The sequence below is a fragment of the Capricornis sumatraensis genome, chromosome 23 (genome assembly GCF_032405125.1).
Source record: "Capricornis sumatraensis isolate serow.1 chromosome 23, serow.2, whole genome shotgun sequence".
Lineage (NCBI taxonomy): Eukaryota > Metazoa > Chordata > Mammalia > Artiodactyla > Bovidae > Capricornis > Capricornis sumatraensis.
Genome location: NC_091091.1, coordinates 50886562 through 50910413, shown reverse-complemented (window position 1 = coordinate 50910413; position 23852 = coordinate 50886562). Strand labels below are relative to the sequence as shown.

At 61.1% G+C, this 23852-nt stretch overlaps 1 protein-coding gene across 1 annotated transcript in view; it reads left to right on the top strand.

Annotated features, from left to right (window-relative positions):
* Nucleotides 1–23852, top strand: part of STK32C (serine/threonine kinase 32C) — a 74712-nt gene that overhangs the window by 24818 nt on the left and 26042 nt on the right. Inside the window, exon 2 of the mRNA XM_068961579.1 lies at nt 16331–16386. Coding sequence (XP_068817680.1) covers nt 16331–16386 — 56 coding nt within the window. The remainder of the gene's footprint in view (nt 1–16330; nt 16387–23852) is intronic.

Below are 23852 nucleotides of genomic sequence, written 5' to 3'. Positions count from 1 at the left end.
TGTGGGGTCGCCCTGGACGCCTTGACAGAACGGTCTCAGAACCAACGTGCTCCCACGTGGGCCAGACATCCAGCTGAGATGACCCCAAGGCAGCAGGCGTCGGGGGCATTTGCCACCCCCTGCCCTGGCTGCCCTTTGCCAGGGCGCATCGGTGAGTGGCACACAGCAGCTGCAGCCTCTCTTGGCCTGTGCCCCCGGCTCCCCTCCCCACCCCCAGGGACCCAGGCCCGCTGCTCACGTGGCGAGATGCTCCTGTGGTGTCCGTGCTCCCGGAGCCCCTTCCTGCTGGCTGAGCCCCCCCAATATCCCTGTTCTCCAAGGCCAACCCCCCAGCCCCACGGTGGACTAGCCCCCCGTCCTGAGGCCACCCCCCAGCCCCATGGTGGACTAGCCCCCCGCCGTCCTGAGGCTTGGGCTCTGACCCGGCCTGCTTGGCGCCCTGTGGCCGTGGGCGGGTCACTCGGCCTCTCTGATCCCGGCTCCTGCTCTCTGACCGTGAAAGACTCCTACAATGCAGTAGGTTGGGCACCTGAAACTCCCCTCTACAAAACGCTCATAATACGCATTCGTATGTTTTCCCCGAGCTCTAATGGCAGGACAGTGCACAGGAAAGGCACGGCCGATGGGTTCTGACAAGTGTGGCCAAGCCTTGCGTCTGAGTCACCGAGACCGCCCCGCCCCCGCCCGGATTCAGCCTTTGCGCGGCTCGGGGCCTTTCACCCCCCGCCCCCACTCTGCTCCAGGCGGCCCCCGCCACCCCCGAGGCACACGCGGGTGCTCTTTCTGTCACGATGGATTCGTTTTGCCTGCCCTTGAACTTATATAATCAGAGTCATACCCGACGTGCGCTTCTGAATCTGGCTGCTTCCATTCAGTGCGGGATTTGAGGGATTCGTCCAGCGTGTTCCATATCGGTGGTTTGTTCTTTTTTTAAAAGAAACTTGCTGAGTGCTGTTCTATATTGTATGGATATAGCTCGATTCCCTTATCCAGTCTTCTGCACACGGCTCTTGGGTCGTTTCCAGGATGCGGCTGTTAGGGATGAGGTTGCAGAGAACTTTCCCGTGTAGACATCTGCTTGGTTTCTTCTGGGAAGATGTCTAGGAATGGGATCGCCTGGTGGCACAGTCGGCGCAGGTTTTACTTTGTGAGGACGTGTGAGGTGTTTCCCGCGGCGACCTGCGGGGCTCCGGCCCCAGCAGAGCGTGTGGGGTTGGCTGTCCACGTCTGGGTGGCCCCTGGTGTGTCGGTCCATCCTGGCTGTTCCGGCGGGAGGCGGTGGTGCCCTGTTGGGGGTAGTTGACATCGCCTGGTGTCTAACAACGCTGCGCGTCCTTTCCTGGCTCGTTGAACTTTCGTACGTCCGCCTCTGTGAGGAGGACGTGGACGCAGACATCTGTCCACGTCTTCGCCTCCTTTTAAGTTGCGTTTTGCCATTTTATCACTGATCTCCTAGTGTTCTTTATATAATCTGGTCACATATCCTTGGTTGGAAATGTGTTGCAAATACATCTCCTAGGTTTGGCTTTTCATTTGCCTCGTGACTTTTAAAGAGCACACATTTTAAATCTCAACGAAGTCAAAGTTATCCATTTTTTTCTTTTCTGGTTGGTGTTTTGGGCATTACATCTAAGAAATCTTGGCCTGTCTTTAGGTTGCAAAAATATTATCCTATATTTTTTCCTGGAAGTTTCGTACCTGCACCGTTTTTATCTATGTCTGCCGTCCGTCTAGAATTACGTGGGGGCGTTTTACAAGGCGCAGTGAAGGTCCGTGTTTTTCCTGATGGCGGTTGGCGGCTCTGGGTCCCTCTGCTGAAAGGCAGATGTTGAGCGTGGGCCTGCATCCGCGCTTTTGTCAAAGGCCGGCTGGCATGGGCGGTGCCAGCTGTTTCTGAGCAGCCTGTCTGTCCTTTGCCCGTGTGTCTATCCTCACACCAGCTCCACAGTCTTCAAGCCGGATCCAGTGAGCCCTCTAAACGTGCTGCTTTTTCAAGAACTATATTGGCATCGCTAGATTATTGGCTTTCCAGATAAATTTCAGTCCTTGCCTACGAGTTTCTATTTTAAAAGCCTGCTAGGGTTTGGACTGAAATTGCACTGACTCTACGGGTAAACCTGGGGGGCAGCGATCCCTTCACACTCTTCGCTGCTCCCACCCTGGGGCAAAGGGCCTCCGTCCGCGGATGTAGCTCCTGTAATTCCTCTTGACAGTGATTCTCTGTGTTGCACGTGCGAGCGCTGCGCGTTTTTCTTCAGATATATTTCTGTGTATTTGGTGCTTTTGGTGCTATTGTTAGTGGAAGTTTTAAAAGTCTCAGTGGTTTGTTACTATGTATTAGGGATCTAATCCGTTTTGTGTAGACCTTGCATCCTGCAGCCTGTCTTAATTCACTTACTATTATAATCCTAGAGGGGGTTTGTCGATTCCCTAAGACTTGTTCGGTAAACAGCTACGTCACCTGTGAATCAACACACCTTGACCTCTTCCTTTCCGATTTCCGTTAACTCCTCGCGCTGCTGGCTGGGGCAGGGCCGTGTTGAGGGAAGTGGTGAGAGCGGCCAGCCTTGCCTTGCTCCCCAGCGCGGGGACGGTGTTCACTTTGTCCCCATCTTGTGCGGTTCAGCTGCTGACCTTTTGCAGGCGTCCTCTCAGCGGGGAAGTTCTGCTCTGCTCTGGTTTGCTGAGTGTTTTCATCATGACTGGCTGTAGCTTTTGTCAAATGCTGTTGTGTGAGGTATGTTAGCAGCCGTGGCTGACTCACAGTAAACTGCGTTTTCTGCACCTGTGGCGGTGATCGTATGTTTCCTAGTCTGTTCTCTCAGTGCAGTGTGACTCAAAGCAATGGATTTTCAAAGGCAAACCAACCTTGCATTCCTGGCATAAACCTCAGTCGTGATATATATATTGCTGCTAACTTGCCCTTGTTTCATTGAGGAATTTTACATCTATGCTCATGAAGAATATTGGTCTATAACTTTCTTTTCTTGTAATATCTTTATCAGGTTTTGATATCAGAAAAATACTGGTCTCATGGAAGAGTTAAGAAGCGCTCACTGTCTCTGGTGTCTGAATCAGGCTGTAAGACGGCGGCATGTCATTTCTTTCCTAGAGCTTTGGTGGACTCCACTGCTAAAGTCACTGGGCTGGGGTTCTTCTTTTCATATGATGATCATCAAGTATGAATGCGTTATTTTAAAAAACAGATATAAGGTTGTTCAGACTGTATTTATTTGTGTGTTAGTTTGGTAAATTATGTATTTCAGGAAATTTTCTCGTTCCATCCACGTAGTGTCATCTGATGACATGAAGCTGTCCATGATCTTTGTTTGCTAGCTTTTAAATGCCTGTAGGGGCTGTAATGACATCCTCTTTCCAACATCTTTGATATTTGTGTTTTCTCTCTTTTTAGAAGATTTGCTCTTCCAGCGGTCTCGTGGATTCATGAACCTTGTAAAAGCCGCTTTGGGCTTTGTTGAAGTCCCTGAACTGTTTGTCTCTATTTAACTCGTCTCCACTCTACTAGTTTTTCCTTTTATTTTACATCCTTCTTCTTCGTGTTCTCTTCTGTTTTGAATTTATTTGTTTCTAGTTGGAGGATGGTTGCTCTTCAGCATTGCTTTGGTTTCTGCCATACATCAACGCGAGTCAGTCACAGATGCCTTGTTTTCTGATTTGAGAACTTAGAGCTTCTCCTGGAGGAGCAGATGGCAACCCACTCCAGTACTCTTGTCTGGAGAATCCCATGGGCGGAGGATCCTGGTGGGCTGCAGTCCATGGGATTGCAAAGAGCTGGACACGACTAAGTGTCCAACTCATCACACACACACTTAGAGCTATGAGTTTCCCTCTTTGCACCCCTCAGCTGCCTCCTAAACACCTGATATATTTTGCTTTTAAACTTGGGTGTCCCTGACAGAGTAGCCCCAGAATATATGAAGGACCTGCTGAGAAGAATCAATAAGCCCGACATTGTAGTGGGAGGTCTCAGGATATTTCCATCATTTTTAGGTCAAGGAGACACAAGTTGGCAAGGGAATAAAAGATCACAGTTAACGGTGAACACAATAGACATTTGTAGATTCTGCATCTAGTAACAGGAACATATGTATTTTTCTAAAACAGAAAAGGTGGGAGGGAGGTTCACGAGGGAGGGGACATACGTATACCTATGGCTGCTTCGTGCTCATGTATGGCAGGACCCAACACAATATTGGAAAACAATCATCCTACGATTGAAAATAGATGAAAGACAAACGAGGAGCGCACGTGTCTGGCTGCTTTCTCTCAACAGGCGCCCCTGCGAGGCCCAGCCAAAGTGCTGGCTGCTGCTGCAGTCTGTTCCTGCCCTTCTGTCTGGAACTCTCTGTGCGAAAAGATCAGCATTGTTGACCCGATCTGCTGATGTTGGGCATCTGGGTACACTCCAGTGTATGCCTCTTCCGGATTCTTTGTGTGTGCCTTTTGGTGAACAGAGGTGTGCGTTTCCGGGTGGTGATTGGTGGGGCCGTAGGATCTGTTTATTAAATTTTTTAAATTTTTAATGGAGGGTAATTGCTTTACAGTGTTGTGTTGGTTCTTTTTTAAAAATTCAGTTAGTTTTGGTTTGGGCGCTGTTTGGGGGCTGTAGGATCTTATCCATTCAACTTTACCAGCTACCGACCAACAGTTCTGGAAGTATTGAGCAGCTGCACCGCCGCCAGCGATGGTGGTCACGCCCTGGCCAGCCTCCTTTTTGCCAGCCTCTTGTAGTTCCAGGCTCTGGTGTGGGGGTGGAGCCCCTCCGTGGTTTATTTCTGCAGCCCTGCTGGTAAAGCATGGAGCTCCGTCTCCTGCTGGCTGGCTGGTCGTCAGGACGTCCTCTTTCATGAGGTGCCTATTCAAGACTTCCGTGAGTTTTCTCTTGTTGTAGTCTTCTTCTTGATTTGTGGGAGCTCTTCACATGTTCTGAATGCTGTGGGTAAATGCGTGGCGAGCACACGCCCCCTCGGAGGTGGGCCTTGCTCCCTGACGGGGCCTGTGGCCAGCCGCCCCTGCCTGTGGTGCAGTTCCTGGCTGTGCACGTGTGCGTTCAAACCGATCAGTCTTGCACCTCGGGGTTTCATTTGCTGTGTGTCAGTTATGCCTCAGAAAAGCTTGTGAATACGTTGTACGACAGCTGTGCAACGTCTGTGTGGAGAAATGTGGCCCTAAATAAGTGAAGGGTATGAGTATGGGAAGGATGCCAGCTTTCTCCAAACTGACGTACAGACTCATTGAATTCCAAAGAGTTCGACAGACTGATTGGAAATGTTCGTGGAAGAACATGGTCCTGGAGAAGAGGGGCCTCAGCGAGCTGGACGCTAGCGGCCATCACTGAGTGGACATGAGGGTGTGAGCTGTCAGCGCGGGACGGCCAGCAGGCCTGGGAAGGATGCAGAGCCAGCCGGGACCCCAGGCCCACGTGGCCCTGGCTCAGTTGGGTGCAGGCTGGACGGGGGGCTCTGACCTCAAAGGCCTGTGGTGAGGAGCGGATGGCCTGAGAGATGGGCCGGCCGGGCGCGGGGCACATTGCCTTGACCAGCTCGCCCCATCTCGGTTCCAACATCCTGGCTGCAGCCTTGGGCTCCAGCGTGTGGGGACCGTCCACTCCCCAGCCTTCTGCCCCACCCCTGCTCTGTGCCCGGAAGCCCCACTTCTGTCCAGTGGGCCAGGCCCGGCACCTGTGATGGGAGCTGAGTCCCCAGCCAGCTGGACCGAGGAGGGGCCGGCCTGGGCCGCTGGAGGGTCAGCTCCCACGTCTGCCCGGCGGCAGCGCCGGGCCAAGGAAATGGGTCACTGCCTCCAATCCTTTTCTGAAACGAGGCTGAGTATAAATAAAACGCAGACTTGACGGATGAGGCTGGGGTTCTTATGAATTTTGTATCGTCCAATGTCAGGACAAGCTGCTGTAGCTGTACACGTGACTTGCTTACCCTTCCGTCGAGAAAGAGTGGGGTTGAGGACTGTCCTGCCCTGACCCCCCCGAGGCGATCGCCCTGAATAGGAAACTCAGGCCTGTCCCGCGCAGATGCTGTGCCGTCGCGAGCCTCATGTTCGACGACACCAATGTGCTGACCGAGGTGAACTCCACGTAAGCCCCACCGTGTTAGACTGAGACTCGCAGCTTTTGGTGCGTTTCCGCCGCCCAGAAGCTGCCCTGTCCCCTGCCTTGACCCCGGCTGGCCGTTCCCTGTCCCCTGCCTTGACCCCGGCTGGCCGTTCGCTCTCGGGGGGGCCTTCGGGGTGTCTCTCTCCAGCTCAGCACCTGGGGGCCCGCTGGTGTGTGGGCCGGGGGGCCTCTTCGTCAGGGGCCTTCTCCTCCCGGCACCAGGGCCCTGCCCACACTTCCTCCCTGAATCAGACTCGAGAGTGTGGTGGTGTGCGTGGCTCTGAGCCTCGTGACCCATGTGCCCCGACCTCGTCCAGGGGCAGAACCGTGGCAACTGCCGCGGCCTCGGTGGGGCGGGGACGATGGGGAGCCTGCCGCCCGTGCTGAGGGATCTGGCCAGGCAGGTGTGAGCCTGACTCCCCCACTGAGGGGCAGTCTGGGTGTGTCCCCTGGGAGGCCAGTTACATCCCAGCCCTGCCGGGGAGCACGAGCAGGGCTACACTCCCAGTTGGCCTGACCCCCGCCCCCACTGAGGGGCGGCCTGTGTGCATCCCCCTGGGAGGCCGGTTACATCCCAGCCCCGATGGGGAGCGCGTGCACTCCCAGTTGGCCTGGGCTTCTGGGGAGCTGCAGGGGAGGCGCCCAGGTGGGGTAAGGGTGGGCTCCCACCTGCAGAGATGAAGTTTAGTGTGATGTGCACGGCACAGCCCGAGGGCCTGGGATGTGGGCCTTTGGGGACCTGGAGTCGGCCGGCTGAGGGGCCGCAGGCCTGGGTGGGCTTCTGCACACACAACCACACATGCACGTGTGTGTAAGCATGCAGGCACACTGCAGACACACACGTGCACACACACCTTCCCGGGCAGGCAGCTGGCACCCTGGGCACTTGATTGCTCATGGATGCCCTGGAGCGCCCCCGCTCTGAAAACCCAGAAAAGAGCAAGTGCTGGTGCGGGTGTGGGGGACGCGGTGTGTGTGTGTGTGTGTGTGAGAGTGTGTGTGTGGGTGTGGGAGACAGTGTGAGTGTGTGTGTGTATGAGAGAGTGTGTGTGTGTGTGTGTGAATGTGTGTGGTGTGTCTGTGTGAGAGTGTGTGTGTATGAGAGTGTGGGTATGTGTGTGTATGTGTGTGTGGGTGTGTGTGTGTGTGTGTGTGTATGAGTGTGGGGGGTGGGTGTGTGTGGGTATGTGTGTGTGTGTATGAGTGTGTGTGTGGGTGTATGGGTGTGTGTGTGTGTGTGTGTGTGTGAATGTGTGTGTGAGGGTATGTGTGTGTGAGTGTGTATATGAGAGTGTGTGTGGGGGTGGGGTGGGTGTGTGGGTATGTGTGTGTGTGTTAGTGTGTGCATGTGTGTGTGTGTGTGAATGTGAGGGTGTGTGTATGAGTGTGTATGTATGTGTGTGAGGGGTGTGTGTGTGGGTGTGTGGGTGTGTCTGTGTGTGTATCTGTGTGTGTGTATCTGTGTATGTGTGTGTGTATGAGTGTGTGTGGGTGGTGTGTGTGTGTCTGTGTGTGTGTATGAGAGTGTGTGTGTCTGTGTGTGTGTGGGTGTATGGGTGTGTGTGTGTGTGAATGTGTGTGTGTATGTGGGGGTGTGTGTGTGTGTGGGTGTGTGTGGGTGTGTGAGTGTGTGTGTGAGTGTGTGCATGTATGAGTGTGTGAATGTGTGTGAGGGTGTGTGTGTATGAGTGTGTGTTTGTGTATGAGTGTGTGAGTGTGTGGGTGGGGTGTGTGTGAGAGTGTATGTGTGTGTATGAGAGAGTGTGTGTGTGTGAGTGTGGGTGGGGGTGTGTGTCTGTGTGTGTGAGTGTGTGTATGAGTGTGTGTGAGTGTGTGTGTGTAAGAGTGTGTGAGTGTGTATGTGTGGGGGTGGGGGGTGGGTGTGTGTGTGTGGGTGTGAGTGTGTGCGTATGAGAGTGTGGGTGGGGGTGTGTGTGTGTCTGAGTGTGTGTATGAGTGTGTGTGTGTGTGTGAGTGTGAGGGTGTGTGTGTATGAGTGAGTGTGTATATGTGTGAGTGTGAGTGTGGGTGGGGTGTGTGTGTCTGTGTATGTGTGTATGAGAGTGTGTGTCTGTGTGTGTGTGTATGTGTGTGTATGCGTGTGTGTGTGTCAGTGTGTGTGTATGAGAGTGTGTGTGTGTGTCTGTGTGTGTGTGAGTGTGTGTGTGTGTGTGTGTCTGTGTGTGTATGAGTATGTGTGTGTCAGTGTGTGTGTGTATGAGAGAGAGTGTGTGTGTGTGTGTGTGTGGGTGTGTGCATGCTGAGTCGCTGTCATGTCCAGCTCTTGGTGACCCCGTGGACTGTAGCCCGCCAGGCTCCCTGTCCCTGGCATTCTCTAGGCAAGAACACTGCAGTGGGTGGCCGTGCCCTCCTCCGGGGGCTCTTCCTGACCCAGGGGTCCAGGCATCTCCTGTGTCTTCTGCATCGCGGGCAGATTCTTCACCACTGACCACCCGGGAAGCCCAGGGGACAGTGTAACGGTTCCTGAAAAAACACTGAATTGCCGTTGGATCCAGCAGTTCCACCTCCGAGTGTTCATCCACAGCCGAGGAGACGTGGAGGCAGCCTGGTGTCCCCCGTGGGTGCAGAGATAAGCCGTGGGCTCTCCATACCCTGGAGTATCCCTCGGCCCCGAGAAGGAAGCCCGTTCTGGCACACGGACCTGGAGGATGCAGTACTCAGACCTGGGAGGACAGGCTGGGCGGTGGGCCCCGCAGCAGAGCCATAGGCCTGCGTCCATGTTCCCGGCACTGCTGCTCGGAGGCACCCGGGGCCTTGCTGCCCCTCGCTTCAGCTCCAGCCCTCGGTCCACCCGTCCTCCGTGGGGAAGGTGGCAGGGCCTCAGCTGGGAACCTGAGGCTGCAGATGGAAAGATGTAGGCAGACGAGCGTTTTCCAGCCCCTGAGCCGAGACAGGCATCTCGCCGCATGTGGGCCTCGACCTCTAGCCAGGCCCTCCCTGTGTCCCCAGCTGTCAGGACCGTCTCCTATTCCCTCCAGGGGCCGGCTCCCTGCACACAGCCCAGGGCCCGCTGCTGCCGCCCGGGGTTCCTATCCTGCTCTGATCACGTGTGCCGCCAGGCCCGCTCTCGGGGGTCGGGGCTGGGCTGCTGTGGATGCAGGCCTGCGGGGCTGCCCGCTCCCGTGGTGCCTGGCTCTGCTCCTCTCCCAGCGGTCTGCGCCCTGGCCCAGATTCTCTTCCTGGAGGGCCCAATGCTGTACTCCCAGAACTGGCCCCCAGCATGTGGGAGGCACACTCCCCAGAATCCAGACTCAGGTTTGCTGGGGTCTCCCACTGTGAGGAGGGTGGGGTGCCCAGAAGGTGGGCGGGGTGCCCAGAAGGTGGGCGGGGTCGTGTCAGGACAGGGGTTGGCGTGCTTTGCTGGGCAGACCCACCTTGGGGCTTGGGGTTCGGTGTGGGCTCCTCGTCTCCTCCCCTGCCCCCACCCGCTAGCTAAGCCAGGGCACCCCTCCCAGCACCTGGGGCCTTGGTGCCCTCCCGTCTGTCTGCACGTCTGGTCTGCGGGCCCTGGGCAGCTTTCACAGCTGGTGAGGGGGCCCGGAGGCCTGTCCTGCTGGTGGTACTGGTACTGGGTGAATCCGGCTGATGGAGGCAGCCAGAGGTGGGCCTTGGGCTGCAGGACCCCCTGGGCGGCTCGGGGGCAGCACCGCTGCCCAGCCTCAGCAAGTGGAGAGCCTATCCGCCCCGGGCGACCTCCCTGCGGCCTGAGAAGCTGGGCCCAGCGGTGGAGACACTGTATCGATCCGACTGTCGGCTTAATCACTAATTCATGACAGTTCCTGGGCTCTGGAGACGCTGCTGTCAGGAATGGAACTGGAGCCAGGATAAAGAGGGGCTCTGCAAGGGTCCCCGAGGCCCCCGGGTGGGCAGTGTGGCCTTGGCCGCCTGCTGGTCCCCATCCACGCGGCCCCCGCCTCCGGACCCCAGGCGCAGACTGTTCCGGAGCCTGGCCCCCAGAGGCCTGCACTCTGCCTCCTGGCAGCTGCCACATCCTGGCATGTCTGCCTCTCAGAGGGACGGGGTGAGGGCATGCCCCTGGCCTCCGGCTGGGCGCCGGGCTGGCGGGAGAGTTGCAGTGGGGCAAGGCACGGGGCTCTGGGTGCCCCCCCCCCCCGGACAGGCTGGGGGGCACGGGTGGACACTGACCCCCAGAGTGGGCAATGAGTGGTCCGAGGGGCCTGCAGGGGCTTCTGGGAGAGCGGCCTGAGAGTGCAGGAGTGTCTCAGATGGAGGGGCGCACCGGCCCTGGCGGGGGGTTGCTGGGAAGATGGTCCCCACCCTGACGAGGGGCAGAGCCAGGGCCCGGGGGCTGTGGGAGGGGTGCTTGGGCACAGAGGAGGCCTGTCCCCCGTCCAGGGCCCGCCGCCCGTGCCGCCCGGGGCAGGACAGTGGAGGGGGTGGGGGTGCTGACGGGTCCTCCCCCTCTGGGGGCGGTGCACGTGGTGCTTGGCGGTCGCCCAGTGCCCAGGAGGAGCCTGAGGGTGCCCTCCCCACTGCTCGGCAACCTGGCGCGCCAGCCAGAGTGCACACGATTCCCTGTTTTCCGCCTTTCACCTTCTCGTCCAGGGGTTTCCGGACGTCCTCCAGGCCCAAGGAAGCCCCTGGTCACAGGGCCTCCCGCAAGGTGGGGCGGGCAGCAGAGAACCGAATCCTTCTCACCCTGGGTCCCTCAGAGACGCTCAGGGATGCCTGCCCCGCACCCTGTTGCTCTGAGAGGTAAATGCGATGCTGAGCGTGGGGCCCCCGCGGACAGCCTGCTCCTGCCCTGGGTCTCGGTCCCCGCAGACCTCCAGCCTTGGGGGACGCCGGTGATGAGCAGGTCAGGGCCTCGGCATGTCCGTGGGGTGCCCGTCTGCTGACCAGGCCCCTGTGTGTGCCTGTGTCCATCACACAGGAGGGCTGGCTGGGCACCCTGGGAGGCAGGGTGGGCGCCCCAGGAGGCAGGGAGGCGCCCCGGGAGGCAGGGAAGCAGGGTGGGTGTCCTGGGAGGCAGGGAGGCGCCCCGGGAGGCAGGGAGGTGGGGTGGATGTCCTGGGAGGCAGGGAGGCGCCCCGGGAGGCGGGGTGGGCGCCCCGGGAGGCGGGGTGGGCCTGGGCCTGGGTGTGTGGCCAGGCGGGAACCGCTCTGTGTGCATACAGCTCTGCGGGCCTCGGAAGTGTTGGGTGATTTTCTCTGATGGGTTTTCTGGGTCAGTTCAGTCACCTTGGGCGTGAATGTCCACAACACGTGACATGTGGTTTGTGACCACCCTTTCCACGTGATCCCCGCTTTGGGGTGGATTCTCTCGAGGCCAAGAAGGCTCTGAGGGCCTAGGTGCCCAGGGGAGGTGGGCTGGCCTGGATTCCGGCTCCAGTCTGGGCCGGGCCTGCCCCCCGGATGCAGCTGCCGCGCTGTCTCGGACTGCGGGAGGCAGGACGTGAGGGTGGCGGTCGTGAGCCAGGCTGCCCCTCCAGGCCTCTGGGGAGCGACCACCCCCGGGCTCCGGCATCCTTGCTGGTAGCCATGGTGGTGACTCAGACTCAGCTGTCTATTTTTACTCTGCCTTGCTTTCCTCGCTGGAGGCAGCTTTGTCGGTTTTAAGAAAAGCCCCTGCCTGTGGGAGCAGTGCCGTCTGCACCTGGAGTCTCAGGGGACCCTGCGTGCTCCGTCCGTGGCTTGTCGGGAGGGGCCTCGTCCCCACGGGGGGTGGGCGCTGACCCGGCTGCTGAACCCTGACAGCGGTCGGTGCCAGGGCGTCCCCCTCTCGTGTGGAAAAGAAAGCTGCGCCAGGCATGCTCAAAGCGCTGACGGTTTTATTGTGGGGAGTGCTCGGACATTACTGGCCGTCTTGCTTCGGGTCTGGTGGTTCCTGCCCAAGAGGCAGCGTTCGCCTTTCTCTGCTGCTTCGCTGGGTGCTCGGGGGGCCGCTGCCCCTCTCATCCCTGCCCTTCTTTGCCCGTGGCCTTCCCCTCCTGGCCACCAGCGGGACCGACGGTGCAGGCTGAGGGCGACAGGGCCAGGCCCCCTGTGTCCAGGCGGCACGGGGACAGTAAGTCTCCGTGGACACAGGGCTGTCGGAACGTCTGCCCCGCTTCCAGAAAGGAGCTCCTTGCGTTTTCCTGGGGGTGGTGGTCTCCTGGGGAAGCTCGTAGATCAGACGAGAAACACCCCATCTGGGAACGTGGCCGAGGACCCCGTGGGGAGCAGAGCTCTGTCTGGGCCCCTGGGCTTTAGTGCTGAGACGGTTATAAGGAAAGAGGCCTGGGACCCCGGGGCTCAGGCCGGTGATGGTGGGCCAAGCCAGGGCCCGCGAAGAGGATGCTGTGGGCTCCTGCGAGGCCATGGGTGCTGCTGGGAGCTGGTGTTGGCAGCTTGACCCTTGTGAAATAGAATTAAAACCTCTCTCCACTCATGCTTAGTTGGCTGGGTCAAAATGACCTATTTTCATAGCAACCGCTGTGCTTCCGATGGCCAGCTCTGCACATGAAAGCCCGCCTTGAAGAATAAGTGTTCTCAAAACCCTTGTTTTAAAATATTCATCCACCTCAAGAGGAGTCTGTGCCGTGTGGCCGCGGGGCCCCTGGTGTCCTTGCGGGCCCGAGCAGACACGCGCAGGACTCAGGCTCCCGGAAGAGACGGGTCAAGGTCAGACAGGACTGCTGGGGCCTCTTACGGGCGCTGTGACCCGGGAGGTGTTGGACGCAGGGGCAAGTGTGCTGAGCGTCCCGGCGACCCCCTCCCACTGGAGCCTTGTTTCTCTGTTCCTCAGCACTGGGGCCCCCAGCGCCTCCCTGGGCCACAGAGCCCTGCCCAGCTGTGGCCGGAAAGTTCGGAGGAAAGTGGGCACGGTGTGCCCTGCCTCCTCTCTGCCCGGGGACCCCCGCCTCTGTGCACACACACGCGCCTCTGTGCGCACACACGTGCCTCTGTGCGCACACGCGTGCCTCTGTGCACACACACGCGCCTCTGTGCGCACACACGTGCCTCTGTGCGCACACGCGTGCCTCTGTGCGCACACGCGCGCCTCTGTGCACACATGTGCCTCTGTGCGCACACGCGTGCCTCTGTGCACACACGCGTGCCTCTGTGCACACATGTGCCTCTGTGCGCACACGCGTGCCTCTGTGCACACACGCGCGCCTCTGTGCACACATGTGCCTCTGTGCGCACACGCGTGCCTCTGTGCACACACACGCGCCTCTGTGCACACACGCGTGCCTCTGTGCGCACATGCGCACACGCGTGCCTCTGTGTGCACACGTGCTTCTGTGCGCACACGCGTGCCTCTGTGCACACACGTGCCTCTGTGCGCACACGCGTGCCTCTGTGCACACGCATGCCTCTGTGCACACACGCGTGCCTCAGTTGGTTTCGGAGGTCCGGCAGCCCCAGCCCCCTCCTCTGGTTGGTTCAGCGCTGGGGGACTTGCCCGCGTTTTCAGGGCGTCCTTGGTGAGCTGGCGTGAGTGGCTCTCACTGCATCCTCCGGGTTGAAGCCTCGCTGCCGCAGACCCGCCCCCACTCTCGTGACAGGTCCCGGCAGTGGCTCATTTTGTTCCGTTGTCATCGAAGGCCCGAAGGAGAGCCAGAGGTGGGCTGAAAGCCTCACCCTGGCACCGGGCGGGGTGGGTGCTCACGGGGCGTGCCGTCCTGCTCAGACTGGGTTCAGAGGTTGCTGTGTTGCCAAAGCCAGCCTGGGTGCGGGAGGGGCCCAAAGCAGCCTCTGGGTCTCGGTTCTCAGGGGGCCGTGAGGCAGGGTCTGGGGATAGGTGGCAACCATCCTGCGCGGTGGCCCTGTGGGTGGGCAGGGGTAGACGAGGTGTGGGCGTCAGGTTGGAGCCGTGGTCACTGGAGCTCAGAGTGACCCTGGTCAGTGGGTGGGCTTGAGGCTCTCCTGGAGGGGTCCGGGCCAGCCCCATCTTGAAGCTGGGTCCCCGGGGTGGGGGCCACCCTCAGGGACGATCCCTGCTCATGGCTTCTGGTCTGACACCGTGTGCGCCTACGTGGCGCTGGGCCTGCCCCGGAGCTCGGCCCCAGCACTCCTGAGACGCCTGGCAGCCACATCCGGGCTCCCCTCCCCCCCGGCTTCTAATGGGCAGCTCCCCTCATTGTCCACCGCGCAGTCTGCGGTCTGGGATCTGCAGCCATCCTGGTGGTGTCTCAGGTAGCAGGGAGAGTTGTGTCAAAACCACAGGCTGGCACTGCAGGCTGCCCGGTGCAGACCACAGGCCGGCGGCGGGGGGGGCCTGGCCAGCTCCCGGAGTGCTCGGCCTGCCCCACGGCCTGGCTTGGTGCCCGGGGCCTCTGACGCCTCTGCCGACCCGTCCACTCAGCCCCGCGAGGAGCCCCCTTACAGGCAGGCACGGGGCTGCCTTGCGCTTCTGGCCTCTTAATGCTGCTTCGTTCCCATTTTTCTCTGCTGGAAACACAGAAGTCCGGGATTCGCGGCTTTCTCTAAAAGCGACCATTTGTTTGCTGAGCACCTTGCCAGCTCGTGGCTCGAAGGCGCCCGTGCTCAGGGCTCTGCTGGGGCTGTGGTAGGGGCAGAAGGGCACACAGCGCCCAGGGAGGGAGGGACCGCCGTCTGTCCCAGGCCCCTGTCTGGGCGGCCTGGCCTGTGCACAGTGGATGCCCTCCACAGGCTCGGTGGTGGTTCCCGCAGTGGACACGGACCCGGCCCCATCCTCCGCTCTGCGCAGAAGCAGCCAAGCTACGCTGACCGTGGGCACACAGGCGAATGAGGAAGGAGCTGGGGGTCTTCAGGCGGCAGCTGGCCGGATCCAGAAGTGGACTGGGCAGGCAGGTGGAGAGCTGGGCCCTGAGCCCCGCAGACCCATCCCCCAGCTGCTCTGCCCCATGCCCTGATGCCCCACCCTCTGCCCTGCTGCCCATGGGGACCTCCCTAGATCCCGAGGTCCTGGGCCCCCAGGGCAGAGGGCAGTCCCGAGCTGGCTGAGGGACACTGTCCCTGTGAGGACCAGGTCGCCCGCGCCCGCCTCTTGGGGCGTGAGAGCTGTGCAGTGTTCCCGGGTCTGGCCGGCGCCGGCCTGCAGGTGGACAGGCTTGGAAGGGTTTCTCGCAGACGGGTCTGTGCGCCGGGGAGCGTGTCTCAGGAGGCCGTGATGGTTACAAACACTGGACTCTCCCCGGGGCTCGGGGGCTCTCTGTCAGACTCCGTGGAGAAAGTCCACGGAAGTGAGGCCTTGAGGGGTCTCTCTTAGACAGTGGGCGGCTCTGTTACCATCCGGGGGCCCGTACAGGCCCCCCTCTAGCTGGTCCGGAGACACCCGTGGGGCACAGCTCCCGAGGCTGCGGGAGGGGTGCCCGAGGGTCTTTGGGGATTTGCGGCAGCTCTTGCTGGGGGCTGCTCTGGACGCCGTGCGCTCCGATCGTGTCCCGTCTGTGGGCGGTATGGCCTGGCCTCCCCCTATAGTGCACCCAGGAGGGGGTGCTGCCCGGCCCCGGGGGCCCCTCTCTGCCTTGGGTCAGGGCCCCCTGCAGCACCGTGGCTGTCCTGACCCCTCTCAGGGCGAGGTGGACCGCTGGGTACCTGCAAGGGCGCCCTGCAGGACTGGGGGGCTCGCTGCAGTGTTGGGGGCTCCCTGCAGTGTTGGGGCATTCCCTGCAGTGTTGGGGGGCTCCCTGAATTGTGAGGGGAATCCCCAGAGTGTCAGGGCCTCCCTGCAGTATCGGGGCCTCCCTGCAGTGTTGGGGTCTTTCTGCAGTGTTGGGGGTTCCCTGCAGTGTCGGGGGGCTCCCTGCAGTGTCGGGGGGTTCCCTGCAGTGTTGAGGAGCTCCCTGAATTGTGAGGGGAATCCCCAGAGTGTCAGGGCCTCCCTGCAGTATCGGGGCCTCCCTGCAGTGTTGGGGGCTCTCTGCAGTATTGGGGGCGCCCAGCAGTGTTGGGGGGTTCCCTGCAGTGTTGGGGGGCTCCCTGCAGTGTTGGGGGCTCCCTGCAGTGTTGGGGGTTCCCTGCAGTGTCGGGGGGCTCCCTGCAGTGTTGGGGGGCTCCCTGCAGTGTCGGGGGGTTCCCTGCAGTGTTGAGGAGCTCCCTGAATTGTGAGGGGAATCCCCAGAGTGTCAGGGCCTCCCTGCAGTATCGGGGCCTCCCTGCAGTGTGGGGGGCTCCCTGCAGCGTGGGGCCCTGGTGGGCACTGGTCTTGCGGCCCCCTCACCTGGCACCCCTCTGCTCTCTCTGCAGTGAACCTGGACCACTTCCAGATCCTGCGTGCCATCGGGAAGGGCAGCTTCGGCAAGGTAAGGCTGCGGATGGGGCCGGGCTGGACGTGTGTGGGCAACGCCGGCCGCCTGGGTCTGGTGGAGCGTGTGGGTATGTTGCCCGCAGGGCAGGCCAGCGATGCTAGGGGCCTCAGGTGGGCTGCCCCTGAGCCCACCTCCACTTAGCTCTCCCAGCCCAGGTCTCTGGGTTCTTGTAGCTCGGCCGGGAGCTGGGGGTGCAGATGGCGCGTCCCTGGGCTCTTCTGGGGCCGAGACCCTGAGGCCATTCGCCCTTCACACAAGCCCCATTCTACAGCAGACAGCGGCTCGAGGCTTGGGAGGGATGTGCTTGAGAAGCCGCTCCATGGGGGGCCAGCCCCCCACGTCTGGAGCCCAGAGGCCAGGCCTGTGCTGGTCGCTCCAGGTGGGCAGGGGCAGGACCCAGGTGGCAGCCACGGCGCCCTGCCCCACACTGGCCCCCCGAGCCCGTTCTCCACTTTCTCTTGGCCAGATCCAAGCTCCTGATTGCAGCCTTATCCTGCCCAGAGATTGGGGGTAATTATAACTCCAAAGGCTGAATAAGCCTCTGCAAAGGTTAGAATTAGCTCCCGGGACTCTGCCTGATGGGCCTGTTGTAAATGAGTCACTTCTGAAAGGACAGTTGCTTTTCGGCTCCGAGGCTGGGGCGGAGGGGGCCTTTGTGCTCTGTGTTTCAGCCCAGGAGGCTCGTGCGGGCACTGGGACGCCCTTGCCCACCCCCCGTCCCCGTGTCACACCTGGTGCTGCCTCGGGTCACGGGCCGGGGGGATTGTAGGCCAGAGAAATGAGCCCCTTGGCACAGAGGCCCTGAAGTGTTCCATGCGTTAGGGCGCGAGGACTGCTACTGTCTCTGCGGCCAGGACCCAGCTGATGGGCCCCGGCCTTTTGTCGGTTGTGCAGAGACGGTTGATCCAAAAGATGAGGTTGCTGGTTGGTGAGTGTGTCAGACTGACGGCACCTGGGACAGTCTCTGCCACCTGGCCCCTCCCAACGGAGAATGGGGGTGTGGGAGGTGGGTGGGCAGGTGGGGCCTAGAGGGAGCTGCCTCCCCCACCAGGGGGAAGGCTGGACGTCAGCCAAGACCGGGTTTGAGAGGGGTGGCTTTGGGGTCAACCAGATGTTCCCAAAGTGGGCCTGGGAAGGAGATTGGGAACCCTCAGGGCAAAGACTGACCGGGGGAGGTGAGGCTGGTGAGGCTGGTGGGCCTGGCGCTGTGCCCTCCTCACCTCCACCCCCAGGCTGAGCCCTCTGCACCTCTGCCCGGGGACGGTCCTCCTGCCTCCCAAGCACAGCAGGCCGCCCTTCTGCCCACAGTCTCCACCGACCCCAGGATTCTGGCTCCTCCAGCCAGGTCTTGGCTTTGAAAAGCAGGGTCCCAGAAACGGGGCTGGTGGAGTGGAGGGACAGGAGGGCCCAGAGACGGGGCTGGTGCAGTGGAGAGACAGGAGGGCCCAGAGACGGGGCTGGCTTGGGGTAGCTAGAGGAAGCATGGGGTCCTGCCAGGCTTTTATCTCAGATGCAAGTCACCACGTAATTGTAGGGCAGCTTCCTGCTTCCTAATTGGGCCCCCAGTCAGGCCTCCAGGGGTCCTTGGGCCGCGGGGCTGGGTGCCAGGACGTGTCTGGAAGGAGGGCGCTGGCCCCTCCGCCTCTTCCCGTGGCCGGGGCGGTGACCCCACCAGGAGAGGGGCTGAGGACTTGGAGTCTGCTTCCACGCGCAGCTGTCTGCACGTGGCCTTGTTTCAGAGGGTGTGCCAGGGCTCAGGCGTGCCTGGACGCCCGGTGAAGACTGGCCTTAGGGACTGCTGGAGCCACCTTCCACCCTGCGGGCAGCCACTGTGAAGAGCAGCTGCCCCAGACGCGCCCCCGCAGCCCTGCTGGAGGCAGGCACGGGGGTCAGCGTGTCGTGTGACCTGTCTGTCCCTGGCGAGGTGGCTGTTCACCTCATGGCAGCTCCACCTTTGGGGGAGAGGGCCTGGAGATGGATTATCCAAACTCGCTGTACCCGGTCCTGGGGGCAAGACTGGACGTTGTGTCTGGTTTTGTTTCCAGTCTTTGGTGACGGTAAGTCAGCCGTCACAGAAGGTGCCGTCGAGCTGCATTTAAGCGCGCAGCTCAGTGGTGTTAGGCGCCTCCCTTCTGTCACGTGGCCATCAGCCCGTCCCCCCCGGGCTCTCTGCATCCGGTAGAACTGAACCTCCACACCCTGTGAACAAACCCCGTCCTCCCCCAAGCTCCAAGTCCTCAGAGAAATCGTCTCCCATGTAGAGGGCCTTGTTCTCCGAGGCAGAACGGAAGCTGTGAGTGGTGAGTCCAGCCCGCGCTGGCATGGGGGTGGACGGGGCTCTGTTGCCTGATCGTCCGGGTCATCTTGGCCACCTGGCTGCACGAGGAAGCTGGCCCTCCTCAGAGCAGAGAGGCCGGGCGGGACCGGGGCTGCCCAGCGGCCACTTCCCTTTCAGCTCCAGGCCCCCATGCGGTGCTGGGCGCTGGGGGCTCCCCTGGCCGTGCCAGCAGTGGGCCCCAGGGGGTCGGGTGAGCACCACAGTGCAGCTGGGCCGTGGGCCTGCGTGGGCCGCCTTGGTGTCCATACCTGAAATCTCAGACTGCAAGGGACACATCAGTCCAGAGAGCTGAGAGGGGGTGACAGACATGAGTGAGTGTCCTTGGTGTGGAAGGGTGGGCTGGCGGGCCCCCAGGGTGGCTGGGCCTGCTCATGGTCTCTGCCCTCTGGGCCCCCTCATGGTCTCTGCCCTCCTAGGCCTGCTCTCCCCAGCTTAGCTCAAGGTCACCTCTGGGCAGGTGTGGGGGGCCCTGGGGGTCAAACCTCTGCCTCTGGGGGCCCCAGGGAGTCCGAGCTGGACGGGCTTAACCAGCTGCCATCTTGAGCAGGTGTTTGGGAAACACCATTGTAAAGAAGTGGTTGTTACAAATGGTAAACCATCAGCATATTAATTTTTTGTCTACAAAGACTGGTCCCCCCGAAAGCAGAGATGTCCGTAGGGCTGGCCTGCATGTGGACGCCCCAGCCCTCCCTCCCCTCCTGCTCCCCGCCCCTCCTCCCTTCCCAGCCTGGCCTGGCCTGCGGCTGCCCTGGGGAACCTCAGACCGCCGCTGGCTCAGGGGTGGGAACACCAGCCCCATGGACCAGGCTGCAGACTCCAGCCTGCCGCCTCTGCCCGCCCACCCGCTGGGGCTGGCGTGTGGGGTCTTCTCCGCCTCTGCCCCAGCTTCCGGGTCCGGCTCATTAAGCACCAGACTCCCAGAGGCCTGTCTCTGTGGGACTGGCTGTGGCCTCGTCTCCGGAGTTCTCGGACACCAGGGTAGCTCCAGACTCCGGACTGGGGGGTCCCACGGGTGAGGGAGGAAGGGCCCCCTCATCCTGTGCTGGGGAGCCCCCTGCCCCCCACCAAGGTGAGCTCTCCTCAGTACCCTGGATACGTCCTTGTAAGGACCCCACCCTCAGGCTAAAGCAAGGCCACTCTCAGATTTCTTTCTTCCAAACATGCCCCTCCTCCCCCTTCCAGCTGGGGGGTCCACTGGGGTCAGTCCTTGGCTCTGAGAAGCCCCCAGCCCCTACCTGTTACCGGATCGAGAACCCCCCACCCCACCCCGGGGCCCTAAACTGGCGTGGGCACAGCTCTCAGGAAGCTCAGCGTCTCTGCCCACCCCAGCATGTGGACGGTGCCCAGCAGGGCCTGAAGGAGAGCCCTGGGCTTTCCAGGGTGCCTGCTGACCCCCGGGGCCCCGTGGTAGCTCCGCTTCCCTGGAAGATGGACCACTTCCCCTCCTTGACCCCCTCAGCTTCCCTGGGGCCCGACTTGGAAGCTGTGGCCTCCGTGCTCTGGTCTTCTGGAGCCCCCGCCGCTCTGTGCGCCCCCCGCTGCTCTGTGCGCCCCCCGCCTGGACACCCATCTCCCTGTCTTGGCCCAGGCGAGCCTGACATGTGGCCGCACTGCAGGCCCCTCTGCTCCCGGCTGCCCTGATTTCCACTGGTGTGGCCACGGGCCCCCGACCCAGGACTTACGGGCCTCCCATAGGGAGGGGCCTGGGAGGAAGGGTCTGCTTGCCCGAGGCCAGGCCCTGCCTCCTTCTGGGGCCGTCGGGGAACCTGGAAGGGCCCAGCCCAGCCTTCAGGCTGCATCCAGGCTCCAGCTGCCCAGAGCAGGGCCCGTACTCAGCGGCTGCCAGGAAGTAGGGTTCTTTGCAACTGTGACAGGCATAAGCTACCCCCACAAGGCTGGGCCTCCCCAGTTCTGTCCAGGTGAACGACCCGGCTGCAGTGTACTCCAAGGCAGATCATTTAAAGTGGAATAATTAAGAATTGGAAAAAATCGGTCTATTTTTCTGTGGGTGTTGGTGATGGCCCAGCCTTCAAATGTGCCCCTGCCCCTGCTGTGTGTGTGTGCCTCTGTGTGTGTCTGTGTGCATGTGTGTCTGTGTGTGTCTCTCTGTGTGTGCCTGTGTGTGTACATGTGTGTGCCTGTGTACATGTGTGTACGTGTCTGTGTGTCTCTGTGTCTGTGTGTGTCTATTTGTCTGTGTTTATGTGTGTCTGTGTGTGTGTACGTGTGTGTGCCTCTGTGTGTGCATGTGTGTCTCTGTGTGTATGTGTGCCTGTGTGTGTATATGGGTGTGTGCCTATGTGTACATGTGTGTACGTGTCTGGGTGTATCTCTGTGTGCCTGTGTATGTGTGCATGTGTGCCTGTGTGTACATGTGTGCGCATGTGTGTATCTCTGTACATGTATGTATGTGTGCACCTGTGTGTCTGTACCTGCGTGTACCTGTGTGTGTGTACATGTGTGTGTGTCTGTGTGTCTGTGTGTGTCTCTGTGTCTGTGTGTGTCTATTTGTTTGTGTGTGTGTGTGGTCTGTGTGTGTGTACGTGTGTTATGTGTGTGCCTCTGTGTGTGCATGTGTGTCTCTGTATGTGTGCCTGTGTGTGTATATGGGTGTGTGCCTATGTGTACATGTGTGTACGTGTCTGAGTGTATCTCTGTGTGCCTGTGTATGTGTGTACATGTGTGCGCATGTGTGTACATGTATGCATCCCTGTACATGTATGTATGTGTACCTGTGTGTCTGTACCTGCGTGTGCCTGCGTGTGTGTACATGTGTGTGTGTGTCTGTGTGTGTCTGTGTCTGTGCAGCGAGGCCTCACCAGCACCGCAGGCAAGGTCTATGGGAAACTGATTTCCAGCTCCAGGCCACACTTGGCAGGATTATCACAGGACCTGCTGATGGGTGCTCGGACCCCCGAGCCACGTGGATCAGTGGTGTTTGCAGCCTCCCCCCAGGTCAGGCTTGGTTGAGGGGCACCCCCCACCCCATGCACCTTCCAAGACCACGCTGACCCTCGTGCTGGGGCCACGGGCTGCTGTGCAGGTGGGGGCGTCCTTGGCCCTTTTTGCTGCTCCTCCCAAAAGCCTGGACTCTCTCCCTGGGGCTCTGGTTACCTGAGGACACGGAAGCTGTGTGTTTACTTTTAGATCAAACGTCTGTCGCTTCCCCACCTTCTTCCTGGTGGTGGGTGGTGGGTGGTGGAGGCAAGAATCAAATACCCGCCCGCCTTCCCAGATGCAACCTGCCCGGGAGCCGCTGCCTCCCCACTCCCATCACTGCCGCCCCCTCGCCCCGCCTTCCTCCTCCGCCCGCCCGGCCCCCTCCTCGGGCCTCCGGGCAGCCTCCCTGTCTTCTGTGGAGGCCGTCCTGCCGCTGGGCGCACCTGCGGCTGTGTCTCACTCTGGCCTTTGTTTACAACGAGTGTCACTACCGTGATGCTCAGAACAAAGGAAGCGTCCGTTTTGGAGAAGCACCTCACCGGATCGGAGCGTTTTTAACCGGCCAGCTCTGCTGCTCTGTCGTCCGGCCGCCGAGTCCTCGGGGCTCCACCCTGACGCGGGGACTCCGTTTATTCTAAGCCGGGGCCTTCCACACGTTTACAGCCCGGCTCGTGCCCTCCACAGCGTCAGCTGCTCTCACGTATTCGTATCTCTCATTGAACCTTCGAATACGCTTTGTCAAGCTCAGAAATGACCTCACTGGAGTCCAGGCAGGACTTGCATTTTGGGACTGCGTGGGAGGGAAGCTGGTATCGTGCGCAGCCGGGGACGCCTCACGTTTTGTTGTATTAGTTACAGGTTGCTCTCGTGGTTGTTTCGCGTTGAGCTGCTACGTATCCTCTTCTTTGTCGCTGCAGATGGCTCTCTTTTCCAGCCTTCCTTCTGGTTTATTGGAGACGGTGGCTTCTGTGTCCCTGCCCACCGTCCTGCCCTCTGTCCCCGCTGCCCTCTGCCTCCCTGCAGCTGCTGAGGGCAGGGCGTGCCGGGAGGGGGGCGGGGGTGGCCCAAGTCGTGGCTCACGCACCCTCCCCAGGTGTGGGCAGGTGGGCCCTGGCTTTGCCACGTGTGGATGACCCGTCCTGGGAACAGCAAGGCCCGGTCCTGGCTTAGCCAGGGGCGTCTGGGGCTAGCTATTCTCCGCCCTGAAGTGTTCTGTTCCTGCTGATGCCGTCCGGGGGGCAGGGGTGGGTCTGCAGAGCCCCCAGCAGTGGGCAGCCGGCCAGCTGGCCGGTATCAGGAAGTGGATGTCGAGGCTCCTGGTGGGCACAGCCCTGTGGGAGGAGACCACCTCCTGGGGGCCGGCCTGGGGCGTCCCTCTGCAAGTCCCAGAGGGCCCAGCCCTGGACACGGCGCTCTGCACAGTGGGCAGGACGTGCTGTTTGACCAGGAGCACCCCAGCTCCCTCCTGCACCCCGGCCCCTGTACCCCCCAGGCCTGGTCCTGACTGTGGGTGGTTCCTGCCCCCACTGCCCAGGCCTCCTCTCACCTGCTGCCCTGCACACCCTGCACTTCACGGCACCCTTTTCCTTTGCATCTGCACGAAGGCTGGGCTGGGCTGCCACGGGGCCTCTGGGGTGCCTGACCGTCGGTGTTTGGGTGGGTGGGCCTGGCCACCCTCTGCCCTCCTGCAGCCCGGGCCCATCGGGAGGGCGTGTGGTCCAAGGCAGGACACTCACTGTGAAACGGGGCAGGGATGGGGGCACTTCCGGTGGGAGGTCCGGGGACCCTCCTCTGGCCGCCTGGGCCCTGCCCGCGTGAGATGGGCCCCCGGCCTCTGGCTCCTGCAGGGCTGGTGGGAAATTATCTGGGGCTGAAAGGGAAGCACCGGCCTCAAGGGACAGAGTGGCCGGCACCCGGGCCATGCCTTCACATCTCTCCGGTTTACAGGGAGAGGACTAAGATGGTCCCGGCCACCTGAGGACTCCCCTGACCCCGATCCTCAGGCGGACCTGGCAGGTGCAGGCAGGAGGGCGGGAGACTGGTTGCAGGAGGGGCAGCCTCCCGGCTGCGCCTCTCTCCCTGTTTTCAAGGCCCCCTGGGGAGGCCACCTCGCCCAACCTCCCCGCTGCTGCCATCTGAGTGAGAAGCCTGGGCTCACGGTTGCTGTGGCAACGCCTCGGAG